The 18,669-nt window shown below is 34.4% G+C and overlaps 2 protein-coding genes across 2 annotated transcripts in view; one reads left to right on the top strand and one right to left on the bottom strand.

Moving 5' to 3' along the window:
• Window positions 1-14: 14 nt before the first annotated feature.
• Window positions 15-15,528, bottom strand: uba5 (ubiquitin-like modifier activating enzyme 5). Its single transcript, XM_030123817.1, has 12 exons — window positions 15,211-15,528; window positions 15,021-15,066; window positions 3,807-3,896; window positions 3,577-3,686; window positions 3,411-3,497; window positions 3,250-3,334; window positions 2,037-2,141; window positions 1,788-1,915; window positions 1,567-1,702; window positions 1,381-1,456; window positions 596-702; window positions 15-369 (listed from the first exon to the last, which is right to left on the bottom strand). Exons 1-12 carry the CDS (start codon window positions 15,366-15,368, stop codon window positions 292-294), a joined length of 1,206 nt encoding a protein of 401 aa, XP_029979677.1. The 5' UTR covers window positions 15,369-15,528; the 3' UTR covers window positions 15-291.
• Window positions 15,529-15,625: 97 nt separating this feature from the next.
• The window catches only part of acad11 (acyl-CoA dehydrogenase family, member 11), a 28,151-nt gene continuing 25,107 nt past the window's right edge, over window positions 15,626-18,669 (top strand). Inside the window, exons 1-2 of the mRNA XM_030123816.1 lie at window positions 15,626-15,927; window positions 16,055-16,154. Coding sequence (XP_029979676.1) covers window positions 15,806-15,927; window positions 16,055-16,154 — 222 coding nt within the window. The 5' untranslated portion in view covers window positions 15,626-15,805. The remainder of the gene's footprint in view (window positions 15,928-16,054; window positions 16,155-18,669) is intronic.

Here is an 18,669-nt window from a genome sequence, read left to right as displayed (position 1 = left end):
TTAATTTTTTTTTATATTTATGATTACTTCAGTCATTCCATTTCCAAATGACACATACAGTATGCCCGATGTTTTGTGTATTGGGAGCACTTCTCATGCATTCCTTTCTGTAACTGTCAAACATGTTAACACTAGCTTCTTGTAAAACCTTATACGGCCATTATAAAGGTACTTGTTATCAAAGTGAACATTGGATTACACAGTTTCCAGACATTCGACTCTACATCTGTTGAGAATGAAGGTGCATTGCTGTATAACGTATCTGATGATCTGTAATGAGTAGATTTTTGCCTATAGTTTCTTCATCTGAGCCATCAGCTCCTCTAGGCTCTGCTCCGTCTCCTCTACAGTATCCCCATCTGCTGCTTCCTGAATTAAAAGAAAAAAAAGATAAAAGTCCAATTAAAACCTCACCGGTGCTTAGCTTAGAATTCATGTTAGTAGTTAAAAAGCTGCACCAAAGTATATGCAGATTTGAAGATCAAACACATTCCATAACCGTTTCTGTATTTATCTTCTAGTGGTATCATTTTACATTAACTGGAAATTAAAAATTGCTGAAGGGAGTAAAAACATGTTATGACAGAATACTGACCTCAGATGGAATGGTGAAAGCCACAGTGATACCTTCAGGGAGGTCAGGCACAGGTCCAGATGCAGCCTGTAACTCTGCATCTGTTACTTCTGACACCAGTTCAATGCCTGCATGGCACAATTCATGACATTAAAAAAACTTAAGTAATGTTAGCTGTCGTACACTGAAAAGCCTCATCAAATACACTCGTGGGAAAAATTAGTAGACCATCAAAAGTCATCAAAAACAATGGTTATACAATCAAGTACTAACTCCTGTGTGTTCATGTGACTAAAACAGACAGAAAAGAAAACATGGAATGACTAAAAGCACTGTTTTTGTCGGTACAAAGCCATAGATATTGATGTAAGAACGGAAGTGATTTTGGTTATTATCAAGAAAACAGAAAATGGATAGATATCAGCTCTGAAATTAAACTATTATGAGCTATTTTTGTTGTTACCTCCGCCAAGTGTAACGGCGGAGGTTATGTTTTCATCAGAGTTTGTCTGTCTGTCTGTCTGTTATCAAGATAACTCAAAAAGTTATGGACGGATTTGGATGAAATTTTCAGGAAATGTTGATACTGACACAAGGAATAAATTATTACATTTTGGTGATGATCCAGGGGGAGGGACTGATCTGCCTTGGCAGAGGTCTGTGCACTCCGAGTGCATTTCTAGTTATCATTATATTTGTCCAAACAAATGTACCTTTAGTTGTACCAGGCATTAAAATGAACAAGAAATTGAAAAAAAAAACAAAGGTGGTCTTAGAATTTTTTTCATGGAACAGTTGTCACTCACCCCACTCATTGTCCTCATGTACAACGTCCTCCTCTTCTTGTACAACTTCCACTGTGGGGCGCTCTGCTTCTTTTTTCTGAAGGTTAAAAGTCACACAGACACTATTACTTTCCAGGTAAAATGATGTATTGGAATAATTCAGTTAATCCAGTGAACACGTATTTGACAAACAGACAGAACACACACCTTGTACTCTTCTTGTTGTCTCCTACAGTGGCGGTCGTTACACTGGGGGTTGGGTTTCATAGCCATGGTGGGAAAGAAGTCCTGCATGGCATTGTAGCCAAGGTAATAACTGACAGTACCGAACTTCAACAAGTATCTGGAGGAGAAAATATGCATTTTATACTTTAATTTGTGAATTTATGTAAGATTTCCACTTGGCCAAAAATCACTCAGTATCTTACTTGAGGACATTCTGCACCAGGATGCCAGCGACTACACCCATAGTTGTTGGTAAACTGGCTGCACATACACCCTCCCTCTTTAGGGTCTTCTCATCAATGTTGGCGGCCACCACCAGTGGAGGTGCACACTAATAAGGAATGTGAAGTTGAAATTCTTATGAATAAGTGTGTGAAGTTGAAATACTTATGAATAAGTGTTTAGAACTGAAAATGTGTCAGCGTAAAGAAAAGTGTAATGTTTGAAAGTACCGCAAAGCAGGCGGTCTCTCCTGGAATGATGAGCTGGATGTGTCCTGATACAGCGTTCTCACTGACACCAGACTCCATCCAGATCTGACCGAGTTCATTACAAGCCTGTGAGAAACAGGACAATTACGTAAGTACTACACATTACACTTTTTCTGTTTAGCTTACTGGGCGATAGGCCATGAGTTATTATGAAGGCGATGTGTTCGGCATCGTCTTTGTTGTTGTCGCCATCATTACCATTTTCTTCAGACATTTTCTCTGACAAAATTACTGCCTGGATCCATTTCAAATTTTATATGTAGCTTCCTTGGGACAGTGTTTACAATGTCTGTTCACAGTTTTGAGATATTTAGATTTTTGCATTTTTGACAAATTTTTAAGGTCAAGGTTACTTTATTTATACTCGTAGGTAGATTTGTTTTGCAGTCTAGGTGATTGCCTTGGCATTACAACAACACATACATTGAACATGCAAGACAGGCACTTGATCACGCTTACAGACAGGACCAAAAGACAGGACAAAAAGTGCTCAGTGTTCCACCATTCATCGGTATAGCAGCATGGATAAGTAAAAGAATAAAATAAATAAGATCAAATAAATAAAAACAAGATGCAATAAAAACACAATAAAAACCAGAAAAGATAAAATAAAAACAATCTGGGATAAAAACCAGGATAAGAACATAAAATTTAAAAATTTGAAGTCACAGTAATAATAAATAGAGCAAAGAAATGGAATAAATAACTAAATAAGTTAGTAAAGTGCAATGTCACTATTTCTTATTGAGCTCAGTGACGGCAACAGGAACAAAGCTATTTTTATAACGCTGTGTCCTGCACCTTGGGACTAAAATGACTAAAAATAAAAATATAAAAATAAAAATAATTTTTAAAAATATTAAAAATGTGCCTTTACTTATAATGGTTCATATTTCGATGGCTTATAGCATGGAAATGGTTACAGATATCAATATAGTTCCTATTGAGCACTGATAGGAAGTCATATATGGACTTTCATTTAATTAGTTGAGTTCTCCTCCAGTGAAAGTACCACCCACTTCTACTGGAAGACCACAGGACTCTAACATAACAGCAGAACCTGACAACCTAACACATTCAATTTGTTGTTGATTCCTGATAGAACATGCCGGTGAGATACAGGGCTGTTGGTTCTATTTTTTTTGTGTTTGTTTTCTCCAAGTGAAACACTTACTTGATTTATGGCCATTCTGGCCTCGAAGTTGTCCACACAACTCAGCACCAGGTCCACTGGCTTCCCTTCTTCCAGCCCTCCATGGCTGAGAACACACAGAATAATTTATCATGAAGGTGCACTGACAGGACAGAAAAGGGAGAAGTATTTTCAATTCCTACCTAATGCGGTCCATGAAATGTGTGAAGTTTTCCATGGTGGTGATATTGTAGTTATGGGTCTCAAATGACACATCTGGGTTGATGTTTCTGTGAGATAATTAACAGGTAAGCAAAAACAGAGAAAAAAAAAGGAACATACTGTATGTCTATAAACGAGTACACATGCCTAAGTGTGTGTTCTGCTGCCTCCACTTTGCTGAGACCAGCCTGGTGTGGTTGGAAGAAGAGTCGGTTCATGTTGGCCAGTTCTACTTTATCATAGTCGAAGAGGAGCAGCTGTGATGACACAAGGATAGATGAAACTGGGTGAGTGGAACACAGGCAACCGTTCTGCTGAATGAGATGAACGGTGGAGGGTAAAAACACTGAGGAGGAATAAATAAAAGTTGGTATTACCTTACCAATGCCACATCTGGTAAGCATTTCTGCTGTCACACTGCCCACTCCTCCCACACCCACTACAGCGACGGTGTATGTCCGGATTTTCTGCAACGCATTAGAGGACTGTTAATTATCTCCTAGGTCTAAACCAGGATATGAAAATAATATTTTAGATATAATGGTATACGTAATCTATAAATATGAGGAAAGTGACCCACAATACCTTAACCAACAAGCAAATGTAATACATAAACATATGTTGACTTTCCATATCATCGCTGTCGGGTGGAACCTCATACATCTACTTGGTCCTTTTTTTTTTTATTATTGGTCAGTCTTTACATTGGCCTGATGGTTTTAGAAATATTTAACCAATGAAAAGTGTTGAAAAAGGCTTGTGACTACATCTCTTAACTCCATTTATTTATTTAGAATAAACATTGTTTTTCCAGTTTCCTGAAAAATAACTTTTGGACATAAGAGGTTTCCGCCCAACAGCGACGATATGCAAGTCATGTACATATTAAATACAAACTATACAACACCTATTAGGAACTGGGACAATGTGCAATAATCTGACTGATATATACGATGAGTTGCTGATAAATGATGGGACTAAAATGAATATAAAGGTTAGATAGGGAGAAGACTCAACTAAAAAAAAAGACTAAAATAAATTAAAAAAAATAAAATTGAAAAAGAAATAACAAAAATTTAAAAAATACAAAAAAATAAAGATGGATGGAAGACTTTAGTGTTCACTTAGATCATAAGACCTGGTTCAATGTTTTATATAATGCCAAGAAAATTACTAGGTCAAATAAATCTTATGAAGCACCATGAACAGTAATTATTAAATTCCAGAAATACATAGTAAATATGATGATTACTGTACCAAAACCAGCCTGGCACTTACTTTCTTTTAATGTGGATGTGTTAATACTCATCTTAATACTGACCATAAGTCTTCTATTAGTTTATAAGACACCTATGATAGCTCTTCAGTTTTCATTCTCTTTCTAATCACAGGCCTAGATAGGAATGTTTACTCTCAGTCAGTTTCTCAGTTCTGCATGTTTTGGAAGCTACTTTGTCTCTAACGATACCACAAGATACAGCATAACCCAACTCCCTAAACTTCCCAGGACAACTCCAAGGTCTTGCATTCTGTCTGTATCTTATTTTTTTTCTTCTGCTTAGCGACAGTGTCATACGTCATATTAACCAATCACATTTAAGCTTAGCGCAGGCTCCTACAAATTAGACTGACTTCCTGGACAGGTCAGAACTGACTTCTGAGAGGGCGATGCTTCGTTTGTCAGTTTTTCACTTGTGCACAATAAAGGAAGGCCTGACTGACAACCAATCCATTCTCCACGAATTTCTTTGTTGTTTATGCCTCCACAACAGACGTGTCCTTTGATCACAACGTTCTGATCTACAGGGTGTCCCATAAGTCTCCATACATAGGAGACATAATACATTCCATACATACAGGGTGGGGAAGCAAAATTTACAATATTTTGACGCAGGGATTGAAAGACAGTGTATGACCAACTAGAAGCACTCGGAGAGCGCAGACCTCCGCCAAGGCTGATCAGTGGCCCCCCCCGTGGGCCCCCCCAACCCCCAATCACCACCAAAATTTAACCATTTCTTCCTTATCCCATTTCCAACAAACCCTGAAAATTTCATCCAAATCTGTCCATAACTTTTTGAGTTATGTTGCACACTAACGGACAGACAAACAAACAAACAAACAAACAAATAAACCCTGGCAAAAACATAACCTCCTTGGCGGAGGTAATTAGTTTATTGAAAGTCATGAGAATTTATTTGCCACAAGAAAATGTACATAATAGAAAATGTTTTTATTCTATGTGTCCTCCTTCTTTCTCAATAACTGCCTTCACACGCTTCCTGAAACTTGCGCAAGTGTTCCTCAAATATTCGGGTGACAACTTCTCCCATTCGTCTTTAATAGTATCTTCCAGACTTTCTCGTAATAGTTTTGCTCATAGTCATTCTCTTCTTTACATTATAAACAGTCTTTATGGACACTCCAACTATTTTTGAAATCTCCTTTGGTGTGACGAGTGCATTCAGCAAATCACACACTCTTTGACGTTTGCTTTCCTGATTACTCATATGGGCAAAAGTTTCTGAAAAGGTATGGATAATAGTGTTAGGTATGATTATGACATCAATATATGTTTGGTTTCAAAACAATTGATGTAGTGCCTGCTGAGAAAAAACAACTAAATGTTCATTGTAAATTTTGCTTCCCCACCCTGTATATCAGGGGTCTCAAACTCATTTTCTTTCAGGGGCCACATTCAGCCCAATTTGATCTCCAGTGGGCCGAACCAGTAAAATAATAGCATAATAACCTATAAATAATGACAACTCCAAATTTTTGTCCTTGTTTTAGTGCAAAAAACCCCCATTAAATTATGAAAATACTTACTTTTATAAACTATCCAAATAAAAAAAAGATGTGAATAAACTGAAAAAACTGACATTTCTTAAGAAAAATAAGTGCAAGTTTAACAATATTCTGCCTCAACTTATCATTTCTACATGTGCATTATGGATCAGATCTACAAAGACACTCAACACTGAGTAACAGGCAGAATATTATTAAAATTGTGCTTGATTTTCTTTAGACATTTCAGGTTGTTCATATTTGTTCAGGTTATTTGCATTATATTGTTTCAGGATAGTTTGTAAATATAAATATTTTTATAATTTAATGTTATTTTTTGCACTAAAACAAAGATGAAAAATTGAAGTTGTCATTATTTATAGGCATAATTTAAGATTTTTTTTTTTTCCCCACATCAAACTGAGAAGAAAATATGGAGTTATTATTTTTTGTAGGTTATTATGTTATTATTTGACTGTACATCATATTGGTCTGTATGTGGAACCTGAACTAAAATGAATTCGACAGCCTTGACTGTAGAATTTTTGCACTTTCCAAATTCATCCCATGGGCCGGATTGGAACCTTTGGCAGGCCGCATTTGGCCCCCGGGCCGCATGTTTGAGACCCCTGCTGTATATGGTTCTAACATGTATTTCTTTATATTTCTTCTTTATAGTTCTTCAGCAGTGGAGGACACGCACTGAAATGTGTTCCCGACAAAATGGCAGTCATATAGAGCATATTATATAAATAAAAATGGTTTATGTCAAGAAACGTTTATTTTTCCTATGTATATTATTCCTATGTATTTTTCCTTTCTGAAACTGAATGAGGAAAAAACTGAAATCCTGCTTGTTGGCCCAAAAGCAAAAAGGGAAATGCTGATGAGTAGGATGGGCAAACTCACTTCCTGGATCAAACCAGAAGTGACAAGTCTGGGAGTCATTATAGACTCAGACTTAAACTTTAAGTCCCACATAAAGAAAGTCACTAAAACGTCATTCTTCCACCTCAGAAACATAGCCAAAGTAATGCCGGTTATAAATCGAAAGGATGCTGAAAAACTGGTCCATGCTTTTATCTCCAGCAGACTGGACTACTGTAATGCACTCCTTACAGGTCTCCCAAAAAGCAGCACAGACAGACTTCAGCTGATTCAGAACTCTGCAGCTAGGTTATTAACCAAAACCAAGAAGAGAGAGCACATTACTCCAGTGTTGGTTTCCCTGCACTGGCTACCGGTAACCTACAGAATTGATTTTAAGATACTACTCCTCACGTATAAAGCTCTAAATGGAACCGGACCAAGTTACATTGCAAACTCACTGATCAATTATGTACAAACTAGAACACTGAGGTCATCAAACGCAGGTTTACTAGCGACTCCCAGAAATATTACAAAGAAAATGGGGGACGCAGCCTTTACTAACTATGCACCAAAGTTATGGAATACAATTCCAAAAGACATTAGAGAAGCCAGTTCACTGAATATATTTAAAACCAAATTAAAAACATTTTTATTCTCATTAGCCTTTGAAAGGAGATAAAAATGGGGTAACAATTCAGGAACCAGGAATGTGCGGTTTTTCATTTTTATTTTATTTTATTGTATTTCTGTTTTTATTTTTTATTTTACTGTATTTCAAATTTCATCTTATTTCTTGCACTTCCAAAATTCTATGTATAATCACATATTTTAATGTGCGCTGCTTTTATTTTTATTTTATTGTATTTCTCTCACATTTCATCTTATTTCTTGCACTTCAAAAATTCTATGCATAATCAAATATTTTAATGTGCGCTGTTTTTATATTTATTTTTATTTTATTGTATTTCTAATCAAATCTAAATGTATTTTAATATTGTATTTTTTTTCAATCAATGTGAAGCACTTTGGGCTGCAATTTCTGTATGAAAGGTGCTATACAAATAAAGTTTATTATTATTATTATTATTATTATTATGTATGGAGACTTATGGGACACCCTGTATACACCTTCCAATGGGCTTTATGCGCAGCCCCACTATTTCCTGAACTTAAGGCAGCTCCTTTATTTCCTGTTTTTCATTATTGGACACACTGATTAATCCAGGTGTGTCTGCTGCTTCTTGTTGGGACTACTGTGGTCAGACACACATGGATTAATCAGTGTGTCCAATAATGAAAAACAGGAAATAAAGGAGCTGCCTTAAGTTCAGGAAGTAGTGGGGCTGTGCATAAAGCCCATCCCACATGTCTGACCTGCTGTACATGCTCCTACATTATCACTGTGGTTTGACATAATACTAATGCTTTCTCCTTGAGACATTATCCAGTGTACGAGGGCCGTTCAATAAGTTCATGGCCTCACCCAGAAATACTGGTTGTTATAATACAGGATGTTACATTCTTTTGTGATGGGATAGTGATGCTTGAACATCGATGGACCAAGTGCATTGCTGTAAATGGAGATTATGTTGAAAAATAAAATATAAATTATCAGTCTGTGTTGTTCTGTTCTGGGTGAGGCCATGAACTTATTGAACGGCCCTCGTATTATCAGGAACATTAGATGACTTTGTAAAGCTGTGGTTTGCCTTAATACTTATTTTAGCAATGAGTGGACTGCAGTTACTTGTACTGGCGCCTAATGCTTGAAAAAAATTACAATCTGACTTTCAGTTTCAAACCCATATTGTACTGAATGAGTTTAAAGCTCAGGTGAAGTCACTGCTGTCATCCTTGTCCGTGTGCAAGTGTTTGGCAAGTTATCATGTTAATAATCTAATTTGTTGTTTATTATTTTTAATGTAACTACGCTGTTGGTCTCCCTTGTAAAAGAGATCTTTGATTTCAATTAAACTATTAAACTAAGGCTATTTTTTAGCTTGCAAAAAAGAAAAAGAAAAAAAAATTAAACTAAGGCTAAATAACCAAATACATGCAGGATTTGACAAAGTTAATAAGGTATTTTATGGGCCTGGACAAGTGAGTAACGGAGGGAGAAACCACTGTGCATCAATACTAATCATTTCTTATCTGTTTTTAAAAATTGATTTAGCAGCAAATATAATAGCTCAAATTGTGGATCTAAGCAAGCACTGTAACATGCCATTAAGGAATAATGACCAAATATTTAATAAAAACATGAATTTATCATCATTGACAAAGTAACCGAGTGAGGAAAAATATACAGCAGTTATTCAAGTTTTGGAAAAAATGCCAAAAAATGCAAACATTTAGTATACCACACTCTTCTTAATATATGAGAGTACATTATATCCAAAAATTATACTGAAATCATTTTTATTTGTTTTAAAAGGCATTAATTCATGGTAATGGAGTGAGGTGTTTGTTCAGCGTGATGCACCCTAATAATAATAATAATAATAATAATAATAATAATAATAATAATAATAATAATAATAATAATAATAATAATAATCAAAGATTTTATTAAGATACTGGTAAAATTATCCGTTTTTGGCCACATATGTTTCATTACTATATTTAATACACATCTTTCTGCAGATTTTTTACATAATAAACAACATTCAAAATCATTATAGTATTTGATTATTATGAAATATGAGATTAGACACAGGCATATATTTTGAACATACTTATTTGCACATTACTATTTACATTCTGAATTTATGCTGTTTACATTCATTTACAACCTTTACTGTTCTTAATTTACACTGTATTCTCATATATTTTCTTATATATCCAGTTGTAATTCAGGTACAAATTAAATAAACACAGTTTTAGAAACTAGAGATATATGTCTTTCATGCTGAGTAATAAAAACATTGTTTTAGAGCACAGGTGACAAACATGTGGCCTGGGGGCCAAATCCGGCCCACCAAAGGGTCCAATCTGGCCCGCAGGATGAATTTGTGAAATGCAAAAATTACACTGAAGATATTAACAATCAGTGGTGTGAAAATCATTTTATTCCAGAGTCTACATGCAGACACAAACAGTCTAATTAGATTTCAAGTTTGTCAGACCAGTAAAATATTATCCTAATAACCTACAAATAATGACAACCCCAAATTTTCATTTTTTTTTTGGTGTAAAGAAGTAAAACTACATGAAAATGTTTACATTACCAACTATACTTGTACAAAAAATATGAATAACCTGAACAAATATGAACAAACGGAAATGTCTGAAGAAAAGTAAATGCAATTTTACCAATATTCTGTCTGTTACTAAATGTTTTGTGTGATTGTAATGCACATGTGTAAACGATAAACTGATAAACCGAGGCAGAATATTGTTAAAATTACACTTGTTTTTCTTAAGACAATTCAAGTTGTTCATGTTATTCAGATTTTTAAGGAAACTTTGTAGATGCAAACCTGATCATAATAGAATTTTACTTTTTTCACTATTATTATTTTACAGGTCCGACCCACCTGAGATCAAACTGGGCTGAATGTGGAACTGAACTAAAATGAGTTTGACACCCCTGTTTTAGAGAAAAAAGAAATGGACCCTGATGTTCACTTTCACTTGGCCAGGCTCTTATGCTTTCAGTGATTGTGAAATTGTTCATTTGTTCATTTATTCGTTTGTTTATCCTGCTGGTTTGACTTTTTTTGTTTTTGGCTAAACGTAAGGAACACACACACACACACATATATATATCTATATCTATATCTATATCTATATCTATATATATATATATATATATATATATACACACACACACACATAAGTTATTTTAAGTCAGACTGATTAGAAACTAGGTAAATTGGTTGCTAATGTAAAGATGGAGGATGCATCATTGAACTGTGGTTATTTTTTAATACAAACCTGCATTATAATACATTTAGAGCAGGTAGTTGTCATTACATTTAATACACACACCTAATAAATAACATGTATGTATGGGTGAAAGGGGGGAATCCAATTAACCCTCCGGTATCCAGGTGCACCTTTCAGGCACACTTTGCACTTCGTTTTAAAAAACTTCACATTATTTTTCACAATTTAAATAAGGTTAGGATTCAAAAGTTGATCATTTTTGCATGTTCTTTAAAATTCCGTCCACCAACTAAAATTTGCACTTTGTAAATAAAAGAAAATTACAAGACTAGCATCTGTCTCCCAAGTGTGCCTAAAATGCACTATTTCTTCCATTTGATCTGTATGATTAGGGCTGACCTTGATTTACAAAAATAAAATCAAAGTAGAGCAGAAAAATAAATCAATATATAATATTTAACAGTTTGATTTATAGGTGTGCATTTTACGCACACTTGGTGACAGATGCTAGTATTTTTGAACATTTCACCTAGCGCCAAAAATAATGATGCAAATTAACCAATATTGCTGTTAATCATTGACATATGCCAGACTGCAAAAATCAAATAATATGTGATCCACTTTTTATGTAGAATATTGAAAAAAAAAACATTTTTTGTGTTTTTGCATCCCAAAAAATGGTTTGTTTACATTACAAACACGGCATTTAACCCTTTCATGCATGAATTATGAGAACATTAATCAAGATTTTTTGTCCAGAGTGGTTTTTATCCCTCTCTCAGCATGAAAAAAACAAACAAAAGAAAAAAACTATGCAAGTGATTTTTTTATGAACCTATTTTTCATGAAGTCACAAAAATATCCACTTAGTTGGACACTATGCGTTTAATTTTACAAGCAAAGAAACATGTATTTATTGATATACTGTGCAAAAACTATGAAATAAAACCATGTTTAATGCTGCTAATCTGATGTTTTCTCACATTTTAACAAACTCTAATACTAGTTTTTAATTACTTCATGGAGATAATGTGAAAAAAAAACTACTTTTATTTTAAAAAAGCAAAAAATAATAATAATTGGCAATTTTTTTTTTGTTTAAATCCAAACATGTTAGTGCAGATCAGGTTTATCAAGAACAGCAAAGTTACAGTAATGGTATGAATTACAGTGTATGGGATTGATGCACAAAAAAACAAATCCATAAATATACAAGAAAACATCTTTGATCAGCTGTCCACTGTAGTGACCACTGTGCATGAAAGGGTTAAAGAGTTAAAAAATGTGACAATTATTGAGTATTTGGTATTTTTATTTATGGCTCGAGCTGATGAAATAGAAAAAAAAGTGTAAAAGAATTAAAAACAAACTGTATGAAAATTTTATTGACATTATTCCACAAGTGTGCCAAAAAAGCACACTTGGTGCTTAGTAAGGGCCTTGCTAGATGGGATACCGGAGGGTTAATAATGACTTTTTTTTTTTTTTTCTTTAACCCTTTCATGCATAGTGGTCACTACAGTGGACAGCTATTCTCCAGCTGTTCTCTTGTATATTCTTGGGTTTTGTTATTTTAGTTCCATATCAGCCAGCACAGTGGACGCTTTGTTCCAAACACTGCAATCCATACCATTACTGTAACTTTGCTGTTCTTGATAAACCTGATCTGTACAAACATGTTTGAGTGTAAATAAGTTGCTAGTTGTTATCAGACTGTAATTAACAGTTTTCTTAAACAAAAATTTGTATTTTTTGCAAATTATCTCCATGAAATTAGTAATAACTAGTATTATAGTATGTTAAAATGTGAGAAAACATCAGATTAGCGGTATTAAAAATGTTTTTATTTCATAGTTTTCACTCGTTATATCACTTTCTGGTGATGGGTTTAACCCTTTCATGCATGAATTATGAGAACCTTAATCAAGATTTTTTTCCTGAGTGTTTATTCCTCTTTAGGTATGAAAAAAAACAATGATTAATTTTTTTTTTTTTTTTTTTAATGAACATATTTTTCATGGCACTACAAAAATGTCCACTCAGCTGAACACCATGCGTTTAATTTTTTAAGTAAAGAAACATGCATTTACTGACATACTGTGTGAAAACTATGAAATAAAAACATTTTTATCCTCCTGAGACCCAGCAATGCATTTTTGTCCTCTGTAGGGGACAAAAATGTGACAGTTTCACTTAAAAAATGCTGTCCATTGCAAAGGACATTCCATAAAAATAAATAAATTTTAAAAATGCATTTGAAAAAACAAACAAACAAACAAAAAACTGTTGCATTATGCAGTTTCCAATCAAGACAATTGTTTTATGGAAAAAAGCTAAAATTTTCACTTTCCTGGGTTTCAGGAGGTTAATGATGCTAATCTGATGTTTTCTCACATTTGAACATACTATAATACTAGTTATTACTCACTCAGATAATATGCAAAGAAAAAACTCTGTAAATTACAGTCTAATATGCATTAATGCCCACTGTGTTGGCTGATATGGAACTAAAACAACAAAACTCATGAATATACAAGAGAACAGCTGGAGAAGAACTGTCCACTGGAGTGACCACTATGCATGAATGGGTTAACCTTCCTCTTGTGCTAGCTTATTGTTACCATCTCTTATGTTAACGGGTCAGTTTTGACCCATGTCTTAAATCAGCTGTAAAATACAATAAAAACAATTATCTATCATCCAATTTGTTTCCCATCTCTTGGTTACTTTGTTAGGCTTCCTTATTCATGAAAATATTGGTTTTAATATTTTTGGTGGGAGCCTCTGGACCTTTTTTTGACATTATACCCCTCCATGTGCACTCTGCAAGTCACCAACTCTATACTGGACATCTTCTTTGCTTGTTTTGTTTTTGTGCAGGTATACTGGATAACAAGGCAAAATGAGATATCCCAAAAGCTCACATGATTGGGAGAGGAGCTGGCTGTCAGTGTGTTGGCTGACAGTGCACTTATGATTTCAGTTTTGGCTCTAATTATTGTTTTAAAATCTTGTTTTTATAACTGGGTCGAAACTGACCCTAACAACACAAATGTCAGAATTTTAACCACAGCATTTCATAATTTAGTGGAAAAAAATGTTTTGTATTATTTTTGTTGAAATAGAGGTTCCTGACAAAGTCAAAAAGCCTTGATGCAATAAATAAACTTTGTGTTTCATTTATGCATTTAAAACCTAAAAAGGGTCGGTGCTGACCATGACACAAGAGGAAGGTTAAATACATTTTCTTTGCTTCAAAAATTAAACGTATACAGGGTGGGGAAGCAAAATTTACAGTGAACATTTAGTTGTTTTTTCTCAGCAGGCACTACGTCAATTGTTTTGAAACCAAACATATATTGATGTCATAATCATACCTAACACTATTATCCATACCTTTTCAGAAACTTTTGCCCATATGAGTAATCAGGAAAGCAAACGTCAAAGAGTGTGTGATTTGCTGAATGCACTCGTCACACCAAAGGAGATTTCAAAAATAGTTGGAGTGTCCATAAAGACTGTTTATAATGGAAAGAAGAGAATGACTATGAGCAAAACTATTACGAGAAAGTCTGGAAGATACTATTAAAGAAGAATGGGAGAAGTTGTCACCCCAATATTTGAGGAACACTTGCACAAGTTTCAGGAAGCGTGTGAAGGCAGTTATTGAGAAAGAAGGAGGACACACAGAATAAAAACATTTTCTATGATGGAAATTTTCTTGTGGCAAATAAATTCTCATGACTTTCAATAAAGTAATTGGTCATACACTGTCTTTCAATCCCTGCCTCAAAATATTGTAAATTTTGCTTCCCCACCCTGTAGTATCCAGCTGAGTGGACATTTTTGTAACTCCATGAAAAATAGGTTCATAAAAAAAAAAATCAATTGCATTGTTTTGTTTTGTTTTTGTTTTTTGTTTTTTTTATGCCTAAAAAGGAATAAAATTATTCAAAAAACAAATATTGACCAAGGGTCTCATAATTTATGCATGAAAGGGTTAAAATTTAGAACTTATAAACCTGAATAACAGTCGAATATCTTACCTCATAATCATCCACTATGCCCATTCTCTTCAAAGCCATTAAACGACTGTAATGACAACACAGCTGAGGTTAGTTTGTGGTCTGTGTCTGCATATGGTGGACTGAGTCACAGAGGCGTGCCCTGTCAGCGATGCTACTCTATTACAAGCAAAATCTGTCAAATCTCAAAATAATACAATCAAAACCTTACCTGTATGGATTAGAATCGACAACTTCGGCGCTCATTTTGTCGATTTTCTGCCTATAAAGTGGATGAGCATCCTCCATGGCACTCTGCTTTTGCTTACACTTGATCAGTTCATTTTCCAACTCTCTGACTCGCAGTTTCAGTTCTTCTACCGTCGCCATCTTTGAACGAATCTATTTAACTAAACGGTGTAAACGAAATACAGCGTTTCCGATTAAAAACACAACAACGGATTGAAACAGACGTCTGAATCACTACATTAAGTACACGTCTCCACAACTCCAGTCAGCTGTCAGGATGTGTGTTACCATCAATAACGTCCGTGCGGAAAACAGACGCATGTAATTCAAAAAGTTCCTACCTAGTTAGCGGGTGATTTACCGAATATGTGTCTTTGGGTTTAGCTAAAGAATATTTTAGCGTCATTTTAAGTGTATAAAATGCGGTTTTTGTTGAAATTATATGCAAAACCAAGACTAGTAAAAGGAAATTAAGGACGTTACGTTGGGTGTGTGCATTCATAAACGGTCCGTCTGGAAACCAACTATCAACAAAGCTAAGGTTTACTGCACCTGGAAATGATTAATCAAACAGAGAAATGGAAGACCAGACAACTCCTGTAAGGCAGCAACATGTATTTAATGTCGACAAGCTTCAACGATACCTCACTGTCAAGTCACTGGTGTCAAATAATGGGACCCTAACAGTCAGACAGTACAGGTAAGATGGAGGTCTTCAGTGGTTTATGAGAAATGAAGGAGCTACGAAAACCTACTGTGGTCTAGTCATGGTTAGTTAGCATGTCACTAATAACATTTTAGCTAACTGTTGTCTGCTGTTTCCTTAGCTCTGGGCAGTCCAATCCTACTTTCTTAGTCCAGACACCTTCAAGGAGCTATGTTCTGAGGAAGAAACCACCGGGTGAGCTGCTGCCAGGCGCTCACAAGGTAAAAACCAACAACTAGACAACTCTGTTGAACTTTAAACTTGTTTGTATTAGTCATGTGTGCAGCTGTAATGCTTCTCCAGCAGGGGGAGACACCTCACTGATACATGTAAAGATTTGGCATAAGTGACTGTCACTGAAAGTATGTTTTTCTCTAAATCAGGGGTGTCAAACTTATTTTATTTAAGGGGCCACATTCAGCTAAATTTGATCAGAAATGGGCCAAACCAGTAAAATAAAAACATAATTATATATAAATAAGATAAGATAAGATATTCCTTTATTGATCCCACAATGGGGAAATTCACAGTGTTGTCAGCAGCAAAATATACACATAAACATACACATAAAACAAAAACAGTCATATAAATTTGAGTAAAAGTGTTTAAAAGGAGAGTGCAAATGCGGTTTGATATGAATGTAGTGCAATGGTTATAAATATAAAAATATAAATATGGATTTGAATATATACAGATTTGGACAGGTGCAGTTTAAGATATATAAATATAGTGCCTATAGACAGTGATGCATATGGACAGTGATGGACAACATAAATGGAATGGAGGGAGGGTTGTTATTACATAAATAATGTCAACTCCAAATTTTTGTCTTTATTTATTTTTTTAATACTCTTTATTTTAATGTTTTAAATCACTTTTACAGTGCAGAAACAACACAAACTAATAGATAGATAGATAGATAGATAGATAGATAGATAGATAGATAGATAGATAGATAGATAGATAAAAAAAAAAGAAACTTCACAATACAACAAGGGGGGATGTTTTTCCTTATACATTCAACTGCTTTTCCGTACTTAATCTGATATCAAGAATTTGTGTCCTTGAATATGATCCATTTCTCCCATCTTCGCTTAAAAGTTCCCATCTTAATCCTCAGTTGAAATGTTAATTTTTCCATGGTATATATATTTCTTCTATAATGTCCAGCCATTGTTGTGGTCATAGAGGGTCACTTTTTAACCAGTTCCTTGTGACTACCTTTTTGCAGGCAAGAATTAAAATTTTAAACAAGTAAGTGTCTTCTCTTTTAATTATGTCATCAGGTATTAGACCAAGGTAGATAGCCTGGGGGTCCATAGAAATTTTATAATTTAAAATATTCTTCATTGTCTGAACAATATGGTTCCAAAACATTTGCATTTTTAAAGATGTCCAAAAGATATGCGAGTGGTTGGCATTCATGTGACCACATCCTCTCCAGCATTGCTGCTGTTTTCCCAATTGTTTGCTTTTAATATTTTGTGTAATAAAGAAGCGAATGAGGTTTTTCCAGCCAAATTCTCTCCAACCTTTAGAGCTGGTGGATGTTAGCTGTGTTTTGCACATAGAATGCCACTCACTTTCAGACAGAGTAATATTCAATTCAGATTCCCATTTTGATTTAATGTAAAATGAATTCACACCGTTACATTTTTGTAGACCCTGATATAATTTAGACACAATCTTAGTGGGTGTGTGTTCGTAAGCTCCTGTGAAGACCTTAATCAATTTGCTGCCCTCTGATAAGTTACTTTTAATCTCTCTGTCAAAAAAATGTTTTGTTTTTGTCTTTATTTTAGAGCAAAAAAAGTTAATTTACATTATGAACAGGTTTACATCTACAAAGTATCATTTGAAAAGATGTGAATAACATGAACAAACTGAAAAAATAAGTGTAATTTTAACAATATTATGCCTCAGTTTGTCATTTACACATGTACATTATAACTTACAGATCACAGTGGATCTACAAATACACAAAACATTTAATAACAGACAGAATATTGTTAAAGTTGAACTTACTTCTCTTAAGACATTTCAGGTTATTCACATTTTTTTGGCAAAATTATACTTTATTTTAGTGTAAATACATGAAAATATTTACATTTACAAAGAGAAATATTTGGAGTTGTCATTATTTATATATTATTATGATACTACTTTACTGGTTTGACCCACTTGAGGTTGAATTGGTCTGAATGTGGAACCTGAACTAAAAGGATTGTTAATATCATCAGCATAATTTTTGCATTTCATAAATTCATCCTGCAGGGCCGGACTGGACCCTTTGGCGGGCTGGATTTGGCCCCGGGCTGCATGTTTGACACCTGTGCTCTAGACCAAAGGGTCCAATGCGGCCGGTGGGATGAATTTTTGAATTGAAAAAGTTGCACTGAAGATATTAACAATAAATGACGTTAAAACATTTTAAGTTCATAGTACACATACAGACCAATATGATCTAAAGTGGATTAGAACTATAAAATACCATGATAATAACCTAGAAATAATGACAACTCTAATTTTTTCTTTTTTGTTTCAGTGTAAAAAGCAATATTCCATACAAATGTTTACATTTATAAACTATCCTTTCACACTAAATGTGAATAACCTGAACAAATATGACCAACCTGAAATGTCTTTAAAAAAAGTAAGTGCGATTTATCAATATTCAGCCTGTTACTAAATGTTTTACGTATTTATAGATCCACTCTGATCTGTAAGTTGTAATAT

Source organism: Sphaeramia orbicularis, chromosome 20 (genome assembly GCF_902148855.1).
Source record: "Sphaeramia orbicularis chromosome 20, fSphaOr1.1, whole genome shotgun sequence".
Lineage (NCBI taxonomy): Eukaryota > Metazoa > Chordata > Actinopteri > Kurtiformes > Apogonidae > Sphaeramia > Sphaeramia orbicularis.
Note: the sequence above shows the minus strand (reverse complement) of the source record. Positions and strands in the feature narration are given on the sequence as shown.